Source organism: Acinonyx jubatus, chromosome B1, assembly GCF_027475565.1.
Source record: "Acinonyx jubatus isolate Ajub_Pintada_27869175 chromosome B1, VMU_Ajub_asm_v1.0, whole genome shotgun sequence".
Classification (NCBI taxonomy): Eukaryota; Metazoa; Chordata; class Mammalia; order Carnivora; family Felidae; genus Acinonyx; species Acinonyx jubatus.
In genome coordinates, this window is record NC_069382.1 from 189,444,455 (window position 1) to 189,463,301 (window position 18,847).

Here is an 18,847-nt window from a genome sequence, read left to right on the forward strand (position 1 = left end):
GGAAGGGAGAGGCGGATGGAGAACGGAGGCTGGGTTGGCCACCGGCCAGAGCTCTGCGGCTGAAAACCAGAGCGGTGTTCAACGTGGATTGGCAATGAGAGAAGCAAAAGGAGCCCCAGATCCACGTACATCATCTTCCTTCAGAGCCAAATAGATTGATTATTTGTGTTCCCTCTTAAGGAATGTAGTCCTTGTGTTGAATGCACGTCAGGTGTAGGTTGTGACGATTACAAAGTCTTTTACCAAAATTACTTCCTCCTGTGGCTACATACGTTTATGTGACTTTGCCTGTCATGAAAAGTAGAAGTAAAATAAAAGTGTATTTTTGACCATTCTTTGGTAATTCTATGCTTTTTGGAAGTCCTTTATTTCATTGTTACCATCCTTTGTACATTATAGTTATTTAATAACATTTTTTAAAAAAAAAATAGACCTCAACTGCTTGGTCTTGAATGGAACTACTTAGCTGTCTTAAAAATCTAGTCAATTCTTCTAGGCTTTAAATTTGTCAGCTGTGGGTACAGAATATTGTTGTTTTTCCACATAGGCTATTGCTGTGATTGAAAGTGAGAAAGAGTAGTGTCACGCAGGATAATTTGGGGTCAGAATTCAGTAATGTTAACTTTTCTTCTCAGATCTGCAGGTGACAGCCGAGTGGCCTGATCAAGGTGTTGAACCTCCTCTGACTTTGACTTTCTTTGTCAAAGATCAGGCGGTTGGACTAGGGCGTCCCGAGAGTCCGTGACTCTGAATGGGTTTGCATATGAGGAACAGAGGAAACAGGAGCGAAGGGAAAGATTCACAGAAAAGGAAATTTTACTAATCTAATGGAGGAACTTAGTTCTGCTTTTTGGAGGGTCCAGGGGTGTAACATTTAGAAAAAATAACACGTTGTTTTCAAAACTACGAACTTACTCAAAATATCACATAAAGCCTTTTCGTTGTTTCTCAGTGTGAGTGTTCAGAAACATTAAGAAAATGTCACAGCCATTTGTGTGATCTTTATGTCAACAGAATAGTCCTGGGGTTTCATGGTGAAACGAATAGAGAGTACTTACCCAGACCCATGTTTATGGCAGCGATTTCTTGGACATCCTGCTCAGTTTCTAATTTCATGGAAGTGTGTTTGGGGAATCACCCCACTAAGTTCTCCTCGTGATGCAGCTCTCGTTTGTGACACGACCTGACTCAGACGCCCCACCACGAGACTGCTAAGAAGCAGGAAAGCCGCGGGATCCACAGTTGTCAGAATCCAGCACCTCGGCAGCCTAGGCTGGTGCCCCTCTGGTTCAGTCTGAGGCTTGTTGCCCCTGATTGGGGTGGTGGTGACGGCAGTCCCTCACTCCTTCTGCAACGGTCTTACCTTTTTTGACTCTCTTTGAAGACAGCCAGCAGCCCCTCCAGAAGTGGGGCTCGGAGGCAGTGGGGGAGCACCAGGCATCCAGGGCCTCTCAGGCCCTGCTACCTATTGGGCATAGGGGACGCATCCGAGTGTTCTAGATAACCAGCCAAAGACTTCCCGCTTCTGCCCGGTTCACTGATGTAGTTAAAAGACAACTTGTGAAGTTGGCAGTGTGGGGCTCTGTTGATCTTTTCGAAACAGTAACTTATTTCTTCACATTGGCTTTAGAAACAATTTTAAATCTCTCCCTTCCTGTCTCTTTCCATTGGGTTGGATCAGGCCTTGTGATCTCTCATTGAGACTGTCATTCTCCTTACCTGTCCCCTCGGCTTCTCTCAGCCTGCTGCAACGCTGCTGATCCCTCCCTAAGAAAGTAGATTGGAGCCAGGATGTGGTACGGTGTTAGGACCAGCCGGCAGCAGCTGCTAAGACCTGTTCCTTAGCATGACTCTCCCTTGTGCGTTGCAGCCTTGTTTGTTTTTGCAGATGCCAAGTCATGGTCCCTGCCTCAAGGGCTGTTGTGAGGAGTAAACAAGTTAATGTGGGTCGAGGGCTTAGAATGTAACAATATTCAACGTGACTTAAAGAGGGGCAAGAAAATCCAAGACCTTTCCACGTATAGAGTCTTTTTACAAATGAAAACCTTCAGTTCATTTACCTCTTAAGAAATGTATTCCTCGTGTTAAAATATATGTCAGGTGTAGATTCTGATTATTATGAAGGCTTTCATCAAAATTACTTTGTTTTCCATGGTTACATATGTATATGTAATGCTGCTTGACATGAAGGTCCCAGGTGCACGGTGGTAATCCCATTGTCGGCCTTCCCCTGGAGTGCAGACTTCCCGGGGGGTGTGAATTTTTTAATTCAGGTGAATAAAAGTTATTATAGGGATGACCTTGAAGCAGTAATTGCTTTCAAAGTCAGTCATTTGTAAACTTTTTCAATTGACAACTCATTCTCCTAAGAATGATAATCCATTCTTCTCATCATGGATCCCTGCATGTGGGTTCGTTGAGAACTTCTGGAATGTAGGATAAAGGTATGTGCTCCTTAGTGATTACTGGAGATGGGTTCTGTCCCTCTTGTAGAGTGATTACATCCTGGCCATGCAGGCTCCTGCTCACACTGCACCCGGGCGTGCCCTTCTCTTTCTCCAAAATTCTGTTCCTTCCTGCCCTGCCTGCCAAAATCTAGTGCCCATCATGTCTCCCCTGTGGGAGATCCTTGCTGACTCTGTTCCTCCCTCCCCTGGGTGTACTTCCCCAACGCCACTCCCACACGTGCCCACCCTGCACAGACCTAATCTCTTTGCAGTGTTCCCAGAGCACATCATTCACCAGCACTTCCTACCTGGCCTGCGTCCGGCTCACTCGATTGTGAACTCCCTGAGGAGCGTGTCCTTCCTAATGACCTTCTATCCCCAGTGTAGAATTAAGCCAGATACGGTCTCCGCTCTTGCAGGAGGAGACCCAGAGCTCTATAAATTGTGAGACCAGGGAAGAAAAGGGAAACACCGCTTCCCATTTTCCTCGTTTCCAGCTAACAGTCCAGGCCCGCCACCCTCCACCTGCGGGTGCGGGTGCCGTGCGGTGGTCGTGGTGGAGGAGATGGTGTTCCGAATTGCCACAAGGTGGTTTGTGTCATTCAGAGAGGCGTATTCCAGAATGTGCTATTTTAGTGTTAGCCATAGAAGTTTATTTACTTCGCAATTTAAAAAGGAAGGCAGGAGAGTTTTGTCAAAAGGGGACAGATTCTAAAAAGGTTAAGAAACCGTGCTCCATTCTCCATGGAGATTGGCACTTCTATTTACTTCTTTTGAGGTGAGTATTTTTCAAACGATGAAGGGCAACAGTAGTAGGTTGAAAACGAACGTGGGAAGAGCTGGTTGTATAAGTTTTCACTAGCATGTGGCGGTGTGTTGACCAATACATAGTGTTACAGAATCTCTGCCATTTTGTAGTTTTCTTAACACTCAAGTTGAGATCTTAAAAACTCTGTTAAATCTTTTTTTTTTTTTTTTTTTTTTTTTAGGAAAATTTGTATAAGGCCAAATCCAGTAGCAAGGTTGAGTCTGGAAGGATGAGTAACAGGGGTCATTAATAGAAACAGTGCTTCCGTTTTCAAAGTTCCGTGTTCTGCAGATGGACTGAAGTCTGGCCCTGCCTCTCCTCACAGACCAGGCCAGCTCCCGAGTCTCAGCACAGAGCAGGGGGTGAGGGTGGTGGTTCTCGCCTCTCAGAACAGAGCGGGGCATGGACTGAGGCCCCGTGCATAGAACCCAGATGCACCGCACAGTACCGGGAGAAGGCTTCCGAAGTCCTTCCAGACAGGAGCTCCTGCAAGACAGAAAGGCCAGCTAACATTTCTGTCCATTGATTATGTCTACTTACAGGTTTTTTATGCTACAGATTTGTAAGAGCTACCTCATTAATCCAGCAGATTATTTCAAAATCTATTTCCATGTAAATTTTAATAAGTCTTTACTTTGAGAATGAATTTTAAGAGGTATTTTCAAATTGGGGCACCTGGGTGGCTCAGTCGGTTCAGTGTCTGACTCTTGGTTTCAGCTCAGGTCATGATCTCACGGTTCGTGAGTTCTAGCCCCACGTTGGGCTCCGCGCCGACAGCACGGAGCCTGCTTGGGATTCTCTCCTTCTCTCTCTCTGTCCTTCCCCTGCTTGCTCTGTCTGTCTGCCTCTCTCAAATTTAAGTAAGCTTTTTAAAAAAAAGATCTTTTCAAAGTGAATATCTGCAATTTGTCTCAGTGCTTTTCATTTATTTTTGTACAAAGAGCTTCCCAGCTTTCCCCAAAACTCTCTGCCAAACTACCTGTAGCCACTTTGAACTGTCTTCACTGCCCCTGTGTCTGTCCATGAAGGGAACTGAGTTCCAACCAGCCTATCCCTATAGGTACTTGTGTTTCAGAGAGTGCATTACCATCCTTCAGCGGGTTGGGAATTCAGGGAGACCAGTACTGCGTTATAAAAGGGAAGTAGAGGATATCAACCTGTATCTTATGGAATAAAAGTGAATCTTACTTTGGCAAAACTTTTCTTTTGGGCTTTTGCATTATATGAATACGTGTGTAGTGAATCATAACAGTGTTTCTACTGGTGGATCCTGGTCACAGTTTGGTTGCTCCTCTTTGAGCAATTTGCTCCCTTACAAGACTTGACTTTTTTTTTAAGACCGACCTTAAAATAGTGGTCATATATTTGATTCAGCTATCACAGTCTCTGCCACATGAGAGCTGTTCAATATTTGTTTGATTAAGAGGAAAGGAGGAATAACTCAAAGAATGTTAGCCCTGAGAATGTTTCACACAAGACCATGTATAGCGTTTTGTCTTCTTTCCCTGGGCAAATGCACAGAATGGAAAAGCAAAAGCCAAAAAAAAAACCAAAAAACAAAAAAATTCCAGTGTCTGATTTCTTCTCGGAATATTGTCATCATGCTTTGGTTCTTTGCCGTATTTTCATTTTCTGCTCTTTGTTATTTATGTAGTGGTCAGTATGAAGAGGTGATGTATTCATTCTAAGGGCTGCCCTGTAAAGGTGAGATGGGTATGAAATGAGATCCAAATCCACAAGACGGTAAAGCGTGCTGAGCCTGGGGTGGCGGTGCTGCAGAGGGTGAGGACGACGGAGAAATGGGTGAGCCCAGCGAGGGTCCAGTGCACAAGGCATAACTGCTAGCTGGTGGGACAGATTTGCACCCGGGCTGTAAAAAGAGGCACAGTCAGAAAGCCTTGTGCTGTTTAATTTCAGTTAGAACCTAGTGGGGTTTTTTTTTGTTGTTTTGTTTTGTTTTGAGTCTGCAAGTGGCATTTAAAGGAGGGCAGGAGGCTTTTGTGTTTCTCAAAAGGGAAACAGAGCGTGGTATATGGCACCGATTCCACTACAGTCATACCTTGGATATTTCGGAGGGATTTTCGTTAGGCGTTGCTTCAGACTGCTTGATCACTCTGGGTCCAAAGAGAGAGGAAATCGGAAGGGCCTATTTTACCAAGATGCCATGCAAAGTAACTGAAGGTGTGAAAGTACACATCATTCCCTTCCTAATATATACCACACCCACTGCTTTTAATTCTTAGTAACGTGTTTTCAAAGTTAGCTATAAATCTCAATACGTGAAATTTATTTGCCTTTTATAAGTTCGAGTCATTAAATGTCTTATTTGCATTTTTTAATGACACTAGGTAAGTTAGCAGAAGAAAAGTTAGCACCAAGAAAACCGTGTTAATCCGTAGGTCTAGTGAAAACAGGGTGTAAGTTCTTTTGGCTCTGCTCAAACTGCTTCGACCAGAGCGTGTAGGGCCTTGGGTCAGGACGACTCGGGCTTGAACGCCAGTTCTTTTACTCTGACCCGCAGCCTTGGGCGAGCATTCAGCTTCCAGAAGTGGGGTTTCCTCAAGTGGCCAGTAGGGATGGTAATAACTACCTCAAAGAGCTGTCAGGAGGATGAAGTAGCAGGCTCTTACCACTGTGGCTGGCCGGTGTGAGCACGGGTGACGTTGCTGTCCAGCCCCCTCAAACTCCGGAGTGGCCGCGTGAATTAGCTGAGAAATACCCATGCGGTGAGTGTCCCGCGGGGCTCCAGGCTCACGCTGCACCTCGCATGCTGGCTTTACCTCCTTCGAGGATGAATGGTTTTAGGATCACATCCTGTTTATTAGGAAGTTTTCTCGTAAGGAATTTAAAAGAATCTTTGCTCTCTGAGAAAGTGCAACCTCCAAACAGCAGGGACAGTAGTTGAGTCCACTCTCCCACATTTCCAAACCCTGAAAGGCATTTGTGTTGCTTTTCTTGTGCATTGTGTGTTCTCACTACAGGAGTACTTTCTCCCCACCCAGCTGAAATTTCCTTAGACCACAGCCACTTGCCCTCCTTCCATTTTTCTGTTGCAGTCTGTTCATGTCGACAGCTCCAGACAGTCCACGGTTAGCATGCTGTGTGACATTATTGCTTGCCCGCTTGGTTTGCTGGGCTGGTTTAAAATGCAAAGAGAGGGGCACCTGGGTGGCTCAGCCGGCTAAAGGTCCGACTTCAGCTCAGGTCACGATCTCGCAGTTCCTGGGTTCAAGCCCCACGTCAGGCTCTGTGCTGACAGCTCAGAGCCTGGACCCTGCTTCAGATTCTGTGTTCCCTCTCTGTCTGCCCCTCTTCTGCTTGTGCTCTCTCTCTCAAAAATAAATAAACATTAAAATATATAAACAAACAAAACAAAATAAAATCCAAAGAGAAAGGCCAGTAGACCTCTGATACTCTTGCTCACTGTGAACAATTGTGAATACTAATTCCTCTAAGCCAGAGAGAGGTGGCTGCACTTTTTTTATTTTTTAATTAGTTTTCTTTATTTTTGAGAGGCTGAGAGAGAGAGACAGAGTGCATGTGGGGGAGGGGCAGAGAGAGAGGGAGACATAGAATCTGAAGCAGGCTCCAGGCCCTGAGCTGTCAGCACAGACAGAGCCCGAGGCGGGGCCCGAGCTCACAGACCGTGAGATCAAGACCTGAGCCACCCAGGCGCCCCTAGGTGACTGCACTTTTATTCTTTAAGAGAAAGTTACAGTCTTCATAATTTCTTTCCTCCTCTGTGCCCTTGCTCTGCTTCCTCCCTCTGGAAACTTCTTCCCCCTCCCCTCGCCGCCCTGACTTCTGCCCAGTGTATCCTCTCCATGTGGCAGTAGCCCTCATCTTCTCACACGTCTTTAAGGGTCTCCCCTGGAGTGTTTCCTGCATCTCCCCAAGTTTGTTCCGCCATTCTCTCTCCAGGGCTCCCCTGTTCCTAGTAAACTTGGTTCTGTTGTAGCAGCAGTCTCTGTGGGTGTCTGTGTGCTAAAATTGAGTAAGTGTAGTGAGGGCAGAAATCGTATCCTGGTGTCACGCCTGGCGGGCTGAGCTCGTTATGTGGCCCATATTCACAGCTTAGTGGGTGTTGGATGAATGAGTAACGTGCTCCCCCCAGTGTAAGGTCACGAGAAAGACGACCACTTAGTCTCCTGCCCAGCGTGCCGTCTCCTGAGTTGCATGCACACCGAAATTACCTTCTGGGATATGCAGGCTTCTAGTAGTTTCTGCCTTTGGAGGGCAACCAACGGTCCACCAGGAAACAGAGAAAGGCTTCTTTGCGACGAGAGAGCAGTAAATAAGGGCCACGAGCTTTACGTGGACCGTGCTCAGTCTCCTACAACACTCCTTTGCACAAGGGGTGAAACAAGGAAGCAGATGCAGGTCAGTGCTGGCAGACAGGACACCTGATGGACCAGCTGCCACGGAGGGAACCCTGGAACGTGGTTCGCAGCACATGACTCGGTCCTCCCCTTGGTGTTCGTAGTGAGCCTACATTGTTTTAAAAAAACAGAACAGCTGTTAGGGTGTCTGTATTCTGATTAAGAAACCTTGTCCGTATATGTATATATTCTTTTGAGACATTTTGCAAAACATTAATGTGTCCTTTCTTCTTTTAAAGGTTTGCTAGGGCTTCTTTACGAGAGCACCACAGACCTGGGGGGGGGGGGGGGGCTTAAACAACAGGAATTTTATTTCCCCACAGTTCTAGAGGCTAGAAGTCGAGATCAGGGTGTGTGTCCGCAGGGTGCGTTTCTTCTGAGGCCTCTGTCCTTGGCTTACAAAATGATGTCTTCTCCCTGTGTATTTGTATCATCTTTCCTCTGTCTGTGTCTGTGTCCAGATTTCCGCATCTAATAAGGACACCAGTCATACCGGATCAGGACTCACTGTAATGACTTTATGTTAACTGAATTACCTCTTTAAATATAAAGAACCTACCTCCAAACATGGTCACCCTCTGAGGTCCTGGGCATTAGGCTTCAACATAGGCATTTGGGGAGGACACAGTTCTGCCCATAACATTGTGAATTTTAAACTACTTAATGTATTTACATAGGATAGTTCATTACCTCAGGTTTCATGGAGTGTTAACGTGTGAGGACATTGGGATCTCACCGTGCTTGTGTGTCAGACCCAGAAAGTCACCGCTCCTACAAGAGCAGAGTTTGGTCTCCTAGGTGTGGCTACTTCTCCAAGCCATCAAAAAACTCCACCTTCCTACAAAATATGTCATGCATTTAACAGGACAAATGCATAACATTACTAAAAAATAGGAAGGATGTGGCAAGGGAACAAGAAAGAGGAAGAGATGCAAACGTTAGCTACTCCTCCAATTAAGAATAATGCCTTCTAGGGCGCCTGGGTGGTTCAGTCAGTTGTGTCCGACTTCGGCTCAGGTCGTGATCTTGTGGTTCGTGAATTCGAGCCCCGTGTCGGGCTCCGTGCTGACAGCTCGGAGCCTGGAGCCTGCTTGGGATTCTGTGTCTCCCTCTCTCTCTCTGCCCCTCCCCCCACCTCGTGCTCTATCTCTGTCTCTCAAAATAAATAAATGTTAAAAAAAAAAAAAAAAAAGAATAGTGCCTTCTGGGACACCTGGGTGGCTCAGTCAGTTAAGCATCTGACTCTTGATCTAGGCTCAGGGCATGATCTTACAGTTCATGGGATCGAGCCCCACATGGGGCTCTATGCTGGCATCGAGGTGCCTGCTTGGGATTTTGTCTCCCCACCTCTGTGCCCCTCCCCCTCTTGTGCTGTTAGTCCCTCTCTCTCAAAATAAATTAAAAAAACTTAAAAATATAATGCCTTCTAAGTACAACAAATTTGAGTGCATGTGAAATTGTGTTAGAATTAGTAATCCCTTTACACATTTGTGACATAAAGACAGTATTTTAGGGGCACCTGGGTGGCTCAGTTGGTGAAGTGTCCTACTTCGGCTCAGGTCATAATCTCACAGTCCGTGAGTCTGAGCTGTCAGCATGGAGCCCACCTCGGATCCTGTGTCCCCACCCTCTCTCTGCCCCGCTCCCACTTGCACTCAATCTCCCTCAAAAATAAACATAAAAAAAAAAAAAAAGACAGTGTTTGGGCCCAGTATATGTCCTAGTCTTTCCCCATCCACGAAGCACTCTGATAAACAGGAGACAGCAAAATCAGAAAGAGTAAAGTTAAAGACTTTATCTGAAAGATTTTCAACAGTATCTTTAAAGTCTGAAGAGGTGCACGTCAGGCGTTTCATAGTCGTGGTCGGAGCAGATTGTCTTTTGAGTAATTGACTTCTCCAGGTGGTACACCAAAGGTTCTGTGGGGAGAACTACAAACTTGCACTTTGAAAAGGGATTCATCACTAAATGTGGCTCATGTACAATGATTAACTTGTTATTCGCATAGCTGAGTTATGAGTTCCGAATCTCCGACCGAGTTTACAAATTCCTCATTTGAAATTTTCATCTACAGTTGTTTGGAGAATATTTATGGTTTTTTTTTTTTGTTTTGTTTTGTTTTGTTTTCTTCTCTCCTTTTAAAATCCAGCTCATGGTTTTTGGAATCTTTCTGTGCCTGGATGCATTTCTGTATGTGTTCACCCTGCTTCCTTTAAGAGTTTTCCTGGCACTATTCAGGCTCTTCACTCTGCCTTGCTATGGCTTGAGGTAAGTTGAAGATCGTGAGCTATTTTAAATGTTTAAATTATTTTTGCTACTTATAAAGGTGGTATTTTACTACTTGTAGTTGTTAAAGTAAATAATCACTTGGATAGATTTTGCAGAATAGGGATAATTCATACAGTTTTCAGTTATACTTTGGCCCTTAATGCATTAACTAATTCTGTTTGTCTTATTAATGAATATTGTATAATGTGTTTATATAATATTTGTACTTTTTTCGTGCACGCTTTTTTTCCAAGTGGTTTTGAACTAGAAATTTGCTTCGGCTCGTGCAGTAATAATAACGCAGATGGCTACATAGGAGAGTGGGAAGGCCTGGGGGCTGAGAGCCAAGGACCTTGTGGCCACTGTTGCTACCTTGCCCAGTACCTTTGGGTTCTTGAAGTCCCTTGACTTCCTGGGCATCATTTATAGGGTGAGAACTGGGTTCTGGGCTGGCAGTTACCAGGATCTCCTCAGGAGCTCTTACTTCAGGGCTTCCTCATCCTCTCATTTAAGAATCACTGTCTTAGTGGCTGTGGAGCCTTAGTTGCTGACTCCTGTTGATTCTGCCTCCAATTTGTGAGAGGGGGGAACTCTCGGAGAGCATTGTCCTAGTGGGAAAGCGCAACCCAGCCCAACGTTGATTAATTGGTGAGATGTGGGGAACTAACTTCTCTGTTCTCTAAGCCTGTTTCCACATCACGGTAGAAAGGGGATGTTGAGAGCCCAGCATCTTTTACCACAAAGATTGGGAGGCATACAGAGAATACCCAGCATGATGCCTGGTTCATAGTAGATCAGAACAAATACTAGTTTCTTTCCTTTCTTCTTTACCAAAACTAGGAACAGTCAGATGAAAATGTTAAGCTTACATGGATCTTAATGCTTTATTGAGGTTAGAAGTTTGGGTTTTACAGATTTCTCTTTTTGTACAGATACACCAACATGTCTCCACTCTATGGAGTCGTTCTCTATAACATCATTTTACGGTTCTTAGCAGAGTTGCCCAAGTGACGTTTCTCACGTGGATCCCTTTTCTAAACACATTTCATTCTGAAAAAGTTTTAAGACACTGAAATGGACAATAATAATAAACTTCATTTAACTATAAATTAGGTAGTGATTCCATGATATATAAAAATATGATTAATAAAATTATCAGTAACTTAACCATGGAAGCTGAGGTACAAAATTAATGGTCGATATACAGAATTGTGTGTTGATTTTTTTTTTTTAATGTCTAAAGTCATGGAAGATTCTCTTTTAAAGTAGTAAATGGGCATATACTTCATACTTAGTAAGCACTGAATAACACATGTAGTCCGTTTAGAAATGAACCTTAATCAGTTCCAATAAGGAAGAAATCATTCCAGTATAAGTGGGAAGAACTTATTGGTCATGATGACCATGTTGTGGAAAGAGTAAAAATTCTTTGCCACATTACATGGAGTAAAACAATGATAAAAATTAAGATCGCATCACTGTTATATGTGATGCTTGACATTCTGTAACCCTACCTACCAGAACGAGAGAATTGTGTTACAAATGGAAGATTCTTTTTAGAAATTTGATCATCAGCTTTCAGAATTCAGGTTCATTCTTTACACCTTTGGGAGAATTTTTAATGCTTCATTCTTATTAGCAAACCTTTTTGAAGACATTTATAGCATGGTATTTTAACATCAGCAAAGCCTAATCTCATATAGCTTTTTTCCTTTTATCACTATCGGGGGCTCAGTAAAATTATGGTTATTTTAGTTTTCAGAAGACCAGAAAAAAGTATCTAATGAAACATTACTGAATATAAGTCTTCATATGGACCGCATAGCCAGGGTGGACACATAGAAATTCAGATAGAGCCACGTGAAGCTACCTGACATAAAATAACTAATGCCATGTAGAGATGTTCACGTCTACACTGTGAGCTGAATTAGCTTTTTAGTTTTTCTCTGATCAGCAATGAGGGAAGTTCGTGTTCCAGCCATCTTTAAGTGAATGGCTTTCAAAGACATAGTGTGTTCCGTATGGCCGTTGGCATGTGATGAGATAAAACAGTAGAGGGAAATACAACTTAAAGACTCTCTTCCTTCTAGAGTGGGTCCTTCCTCGGGTATGTTAGCACACAGTGGAGGTTCACGGAATGAGTGGCAGTGGAGATTTGTCAGTGTTTTCCCGAAGGCCTTTTTTAGGTTCTGTTTGAAGACCCATCTTGTTATTGTGCAGGCATCTAGAACTGTGTCATTTCTAGTGTTTCTTGTCACTTGGGGGAAGCAGGACACCAAAATAGCACGAGAGTAGTCTTTCAGTGTGTGTTCTGAAAACTAAAAGAGGTGTTGGCAGAGAGCTGGCACATTTTCGTTCCTCTCCTCCCGTTGGCTTTGTTGTGAGTGGCTGATAGTCCCTGGAGCCGACCTTTACTAGATATTTGAAGATTTTTCTTAGCACATAAAGTAGAGATGATTGCTTTTGTGTATTACTTTAAAATACTTCCAGTGTAAATTAATTTGAGTAACATTTCAAAATCAAATAAAAAGTGTTCTATTTTCAAGGTTTTAGAGCTAAAATGACACTAGAGGGCAGCGCGTTACCCTACATGCATGACTCCGTTAAGTTTCCCAGTGCAAACCCTTGCTATTTCTGCAATGTGGACCAACTAAAAAATTACATTTTATGCTCTCTCTAATAAATATTATATACATGTATACATATATATGTAACTAACGTGAAATGCAGTTAAAATTGTGTAATAGAACTTCAGCAACTTTCAGTGTTCTGTGTGAATGTAGGCCAGATTACACAGAATATGAAAATACTGCCTTACTGTCTTAGTACCTTAAGTATGCCTTATCCAAATTGAGTAGTTTGTACTTCCATTAGCGTGCATTCCAATTTATATTCTCTTGGAACAATTTAGAAAACAGTGCCTTTTGGGGCATTATTTTTAAAAGCACCAAAGTTGAAGTGTTTAAAACTTGAACTAGGATAAGAAAAGTACATTAACAAAGCTATTGTTAATATTATGCCTAAGACCTCTTTGATTTTTGAAGAATAGAAAAATACATTTGTTTTTACAGAATTACTATTTAGAAATAGCCAAATTCTGCTTTCTCATACGTTTTCTTCCAACATTCTCTACTTCCATTAAAGGTTGATTTGTCTTCACCAGTAGCTGTGTTATGTTCCAACTTTTTCAGCAAGCAAAAAGTGCTCTTTCCTTCAGTCTGACTTTATTTTTCAAAGGGATAAAAGGAAATTCAAAAGACCAATAAAGAATTCGATTGTGAGGTTTTTTTCTGTTCCCTTATTCTTATATTCCTATATGCCAGTCTCTTTTCTCTAAGAAAGTTGCTGTCTTCCTAGTCTCTTAGTTCTGTTGAATTCTTCCCCCACAAAGCGGGGAGAAGGATATTTGTCAGGGTAATCAGGATGCTGACATGAACACAGTGACTTTGTGGTCTCCAGTACTGTTTCCAGATCACGTCAGTAGTTGTGTAACGTTGTTGCCTTCTTTCCATATTGGAGATCAGTGTGTTTGCCTCCTCCGCTTGCAGAGCTTATCTCCGGCAGCGCTGTGAGATGCTTTTGAAAGCTGACAGCCTCCCGGATTTTCTGCTTTAGAAATTTACTCTTTGAACCGATTCCTAAATATTCTATAAACCTCCCATGGTTTTTGGTTTGGGTTTGCTTTTTGCCTCTACTGACATCTCAGTACACGAGGACTCTGCCCTTCACTCCGGCTGAGGGCCAGGGCCATTCTCCACGCCCTCAAGAAAACCCAGCCTTCATTGCGATGTCCCCACTGGCTGGCATTTTGCCAGCTTTGGACCCTGTTAAAACATTGTTCATTTTGAGAAGTTGGCAGGGTAATTATCTTGACTTGGTGGGTGTGTTTGTGTTGCCTACAAAGGAGACACTGCTTCCATAAAAAGTATAGTGATCTCAGGAATACTTATTTGACAACTTTTTGCTAATGAATTAACAATCTTGAAAATTTTTTGCCCCCAAATGTTTTGTTGGAGACTAAAATAAAAGAAAGACATCTGGATTATTTAAAAAAAATTTTTTTAATGTTTATATATTTTTGAGCGAGAGAGAAAGAGCACGAGCTGGGGAGGGGCAGAGAGAGAGGGAAACACAGAATCCCAAGCAGGCTCCAGGCTCTGAGCTGTCAGCACAGAGCCCAACGTGGGGCTCAAACTCCTGAATTGTGCATGAGATCGTGACCTGAGCCAAAGGCAGAAGGTTAACCGACTGAGCCACCCAGGTGCCCCAGACATCCAGATTATTTAAAAGCAGATTCCTAGGTTTCTTCCCTTTTGATTGATTGTGTGAACTATCTGTTTCTTGGAAGAATGGAAGTATTTCATTTTTTAGAAAAGTGGACTGCTCTATATTATGCAAAAGAGATATCAGACCTCATTTTTCCAAATTTACTTCTAGAGTAAATATAGAATAACCAATTGTGGAAGTGTTTTTAATTTACCTGACATTTTTGAGAACCCTCTTTCCTTCTCAAACTTGTGACTCCATTTTGTGTTTTAGAATTCTCCATAACATTTGAGCTAAAGTTGAGGGAGATGATAGAGAAAAACCATGCTCTCTGGTGCCAAGAACTGATTGGTATTTTTGAAAACTTTGCTAAACCATTTTAGACGGCAGTAAGTATAGAGTAGGCTTAGGTGATAAATGCCAGTGTGTTTTTCTTGTATTATCAGAGCTAATAAAATATGTGCAAGCAAATTTCCCGGCCTCACTTTGGTTTTAGACAGAACTCTTACTTGAGGTTTCATGGACTTTTTTGTTTTTAAGAGGCAATAGTGTCTTTTTCCTCGGGAGAGTTTATCCCCTAGGAAGGCATTCGTCTCTCAGAAGAATTAAGAATATCGAATGCTTGAGGGTTTCTTAAGCTGTTGGGTTTCCTCTATAAGCCTTACCTCCTTCAAGATAATTCACCCCAAATTCACTTCACAGACACACACGCGCGCGCGCACACACACACACACACACACACACACGACTTTTCTCTTCTTAGGCCTGAGCCTCAATTTTGCCCTGAATGGTTAATCTACCCCCTATAGCACATGGAGGGAGAGCTCTTGGTAGCTCTGTCTGGGGAAACAAGTATGTTTGTGATTTCCTCTTATCAGGGTTGATCTGCGTGGCTGATGTGTCGAGAGCAGTGTACTTGTTTAATTAGAGAGTCCTCTTAAATCGGGTTTGTTGTCCCGTCTCCTCACCATGGCACTCTGAGTAGTGTAGCGACATGACAACCTTCTCTCTCTCTTTCTCTCTCGTAAATCAGACCCAAGGGAGGAGCACTTTCACTTCCTTTATAGAATGGAATGTGGTGTCACAGGGACTCCTTGTGGTGAGTAAACCCTGATTTTTCCTTCTCTACTCTTGGCCAAATTGACATCAGTGCAAACGAATATTAATTATAACAGAAACGACAAAAACGGCATAGGCAGACGTAAACATTTGAAGATGGCCACCTGAAGAAAACATGGTTCCCTGTCCTTTATTGGTCCTAAAGCTCTGTCCACATTTTTGCAGGCTTTGACCATGATCTCACCCAACATAGAAAAATCACCAGTAAAATGATCTTTAATTACACTTGTTCAGACTTGACAGCAATACTTCCTCCTCGATGCCACAGCAGTCAGCTGAGCTGCTTAGCCACTTCCATCTAAACAGTTTGTATTTTGCATTATTCCAAATAGTGAACATAGCTTTATTAAACGAGTTGGGTTTTCTCCTAGGGGAGTTTGAAAGTATTTTGAAACCCAAGGAAAGACTTATAATCATTCAATTTCAGCATTTAGTCATTATTTTCCTACTGTATGTCAAGAGAATTTAAGATTTAAAATACTGTTTCCTAATTAAGGAAAATATCTTTTTTAAATAAAAGAAAAATTTTTAATGTTTATTTATTTTTGAGAGAGAGACACAGAACGTGAGCAGGGGAGGGGCAGAGAGAGAGAGAGGGAAACACAGAATCCGAAGCAGGCTCCAGGCTCTGAGCTGTCAGCACAGAGCCCGAAGTGAGGCTTGAACCCACGAACTGCGAGATCATGACCTGAACCAAAGTCGGAGGCTTAACCAACTGAGCCACCCAGGCGCCCCAAGGAAATTATCTTAATCGCAATACTGTGTTTGAATTTACTTCTAAATTATAAAGGGACTTCTTTTTTAAAAATGGGAACCATATAATATTTTACATTTTTTAAAAATTTTGCATTCTTTTAGTTATACTACAAACAGTTAAAGCGTTCAGAGAGAAAGAAAGAAAGATTCACTCTATGTATTTTATAATGAAATATCTCGTGCTGATAGCTCGACACCTTTCTACACCAATTTGAAAATCAACCAGGCAGGAATTATCCCATTTTTCTTGCTCATTTGTGTTACCTTTTCTTTTTTCTTGATCTTTCTGTATGCTACCAGTTTTTACTTTAGTCTCAGCACGTTCCCTTCTGCCATGGAGCAGAAGGAAGAAGCCTACCTAGAGCATCTTTGTCCACCACCTTGTTCGGTTCCCATGAATCTCTGAGCCCTTTGAAACAACGGTAGTGCTTCCATAGACAATTGCGCATGTCCAGTGGAAGCGTCCGAATGAGTAAAAGGTGAAATTTAGAAATGAGAAAATGTGGTTTCTGTATGAGTGGCTTGACATGAAAATTTTAAAAATATTTTAAGTTCTGTTGAGTATCTTGTTTAATGTTACTCGTCTTGCAGTAACTCACAACCAAGCCTATACTTTAGTGGGTTTTTCACTTTGTCGAACAGCTTCCTCCGCTTATTTATGTGTTCGTGTAGGATTTTTAGCATTTGCCAAATGAATAGCCAGTAACTACCACTTCACAGACATTTATAACGGAGAACATGAACCTGAAAGTATTGTTTGAAAGCCCATTCCAAGTTGATTGGCAAGGCTATGGATAAGCTGCTTTTGGAGTTGGAAATGCTTATCAGATAGTCGTCTAAAAATATCTTGATGGAGAAGGAAACCTATATTGGGACTGGTTCAAGTTCTTTTAATACTGTGAACTTATTTTGAGGTTAGGTCTTTGCTTACTCAGAGATGCTGTGATAGATAAAGATACCTTTTAAGATGCCACCTTAGAAATAATTTTAATTTTTGCAATTTTCCTTTTTTACTAACAGGGATATTTATCTGAAAATAAGAGTCTGTTTCTTAGGAGGTCTGTTACTTTTATTCTTTATTTAAATGATACTCCTTCATTTTGAAAATCAAAGTTCTCTCTGGAGCAACCACTTATGATACTAGCAGTGGATATTTTCACCAGAGCAGAGAGCACACAGAAAGCAGTGGGTCCGGTGAAATATGGTCCTGTTTTTTTTCTTTTGTTAGAAATAACAAAAATGATGGATATATTTGCCGTTTAGCACAAAATTTTTCCAAATGAGATGTCAGGACAGTGATAAGTAATATAGAATTAAATTATTATGCTGAAAGAGAAAGGGTACCATTTTGTTGATTTATAAGTTCTTTTAAAGAAAAGTCTAGAATGGTAATAGAGACTACCATGGTAGTAGAGAACACGCCTTCCGAAGCCAGACTGCCAAGGTTCAAATCCCTGCTCCTCCATTGCTTGACTAGTAACTGTCCAGCTGTGGGCACATTCTTGACTGTACTTTGCCTCATTTGTAAGACTGAGGTGGTGATAGTACCTTGCCCATAGGATTATTGTGAACACGGAAATGAGTATATTCCAAGTGCCTAGAACAGTGCCTGCCGCATAGTAACTGAACTGTCATATAAGGTGTTTCTACAACTTTTCTGTCGTTTTTACAACCTGGTTTAATCCTAGGCAAGATAAAGCTAAATTAAAGTTGTTTATGCTTAATTGTGAGTTATTATCATCTTTGTTCAAAATGTGTCATATTGTGTTATTTTGGGATATAGTTTTCCCATGTTTGGTAGCTCTGATTCCCGACAATGACTTGTAATTAGTGATAGTATTCCTTCATAGATATACCAACACATTGGTCCTTTGCTGTAAATGTGTATGAAGACACATAATTGGGTGGGTGGGTGTGTGTGTGTGTGTGTGTGTGTGTGTGTGTGTGTGTAAAAGCCCTTTGTCTCTTAAATAAAATTACTTTGGCTGAGATCACTTAACTAAGTAGATGTCAATCTATTACCGAAAGCTCTAAGTATAGTTTCCTTAGTTTAATTAGTAATCAAAATCACCTTGGTAATTAATGCACATTAATTAATACTGCCCTACTTTTGGTATCTATCATTTTCTTTAATTCATAAAACATGACCTATAGTTTCTAAATACAGAGACCCACGGCTCTTGGCGATTTGTGATATTCAGTGTATGCAGAGCCGCACCTGCGCTTCTGGGGAAGCGTTGGGAAGTGAACTCCATACCATTGCCGATTTGTCCCCTGGCTGTCGCAGGGGAGGCAGTCACACATAGGCCACCTGTTCAAACTCTCCTCTTCTCATTGCCTGAATTAAAAATATGTTTAGTTCCACCTCTCAACAAATGTAATGCCTCTTCTGTTTTTAATCTTGTGGAAGTAGTGGCAGGGAATTGCCTTGATAATCGAATAGGCCTTGACAGAGATCTGTGTTCTGGGCTGGGTGCTTGGGAGATGGGCCGCAATGAGAAACAGCCAGACTCCACATGGGAGAGAGGAACGGCACTGGAGAAAAGAGTCAGGGAGAGAGGGAAATAATGATAGATCTTCATCAGCTTTGTCCTTGAAGCAATTTTGCCCAAAACTTCAGCTGCTAAGAATAATTTCCCCTGGCATGTCAGTTTATAGCGCTGGTCTCAAGACCTACGGTCTGACACAGACACATTCTGACCTGTCTCCCCAGTTAGACTCCCTGCTTCAGTTCGGTGTCTTCCCATCTACTTGGAAACCTTTGTAGACCTAGTTCTCATAGAATTTGCCTCTTTTCAGGACTT

At 42.3% G+C, this 18,847-nt stretch overlaps 1 protein-coding gene across 1 annotated transcript in view; it reads left to right on the top strand.

The window, feature by feature from the left end:
- The window catches only part of TAPT1 (transmembrane anterior posterior transformation 1), a 68,932-nt gene that overhangs the window by 17,756 nt on the left and 32,329 nt on the right, over positions 1 to 18,847 (top strand). The window contains exon 3 of the mRNA XM_027041227.2: positions 9,784 to 9,902. Within this exon, the coding sequence (XP_026897028.2) occupies positions 9,784 to 9,902 (119 nt within the window). The remainder of the gene's footprint in view (positions 1 to 9,783; positions 9,903 to 18,847) is intronic.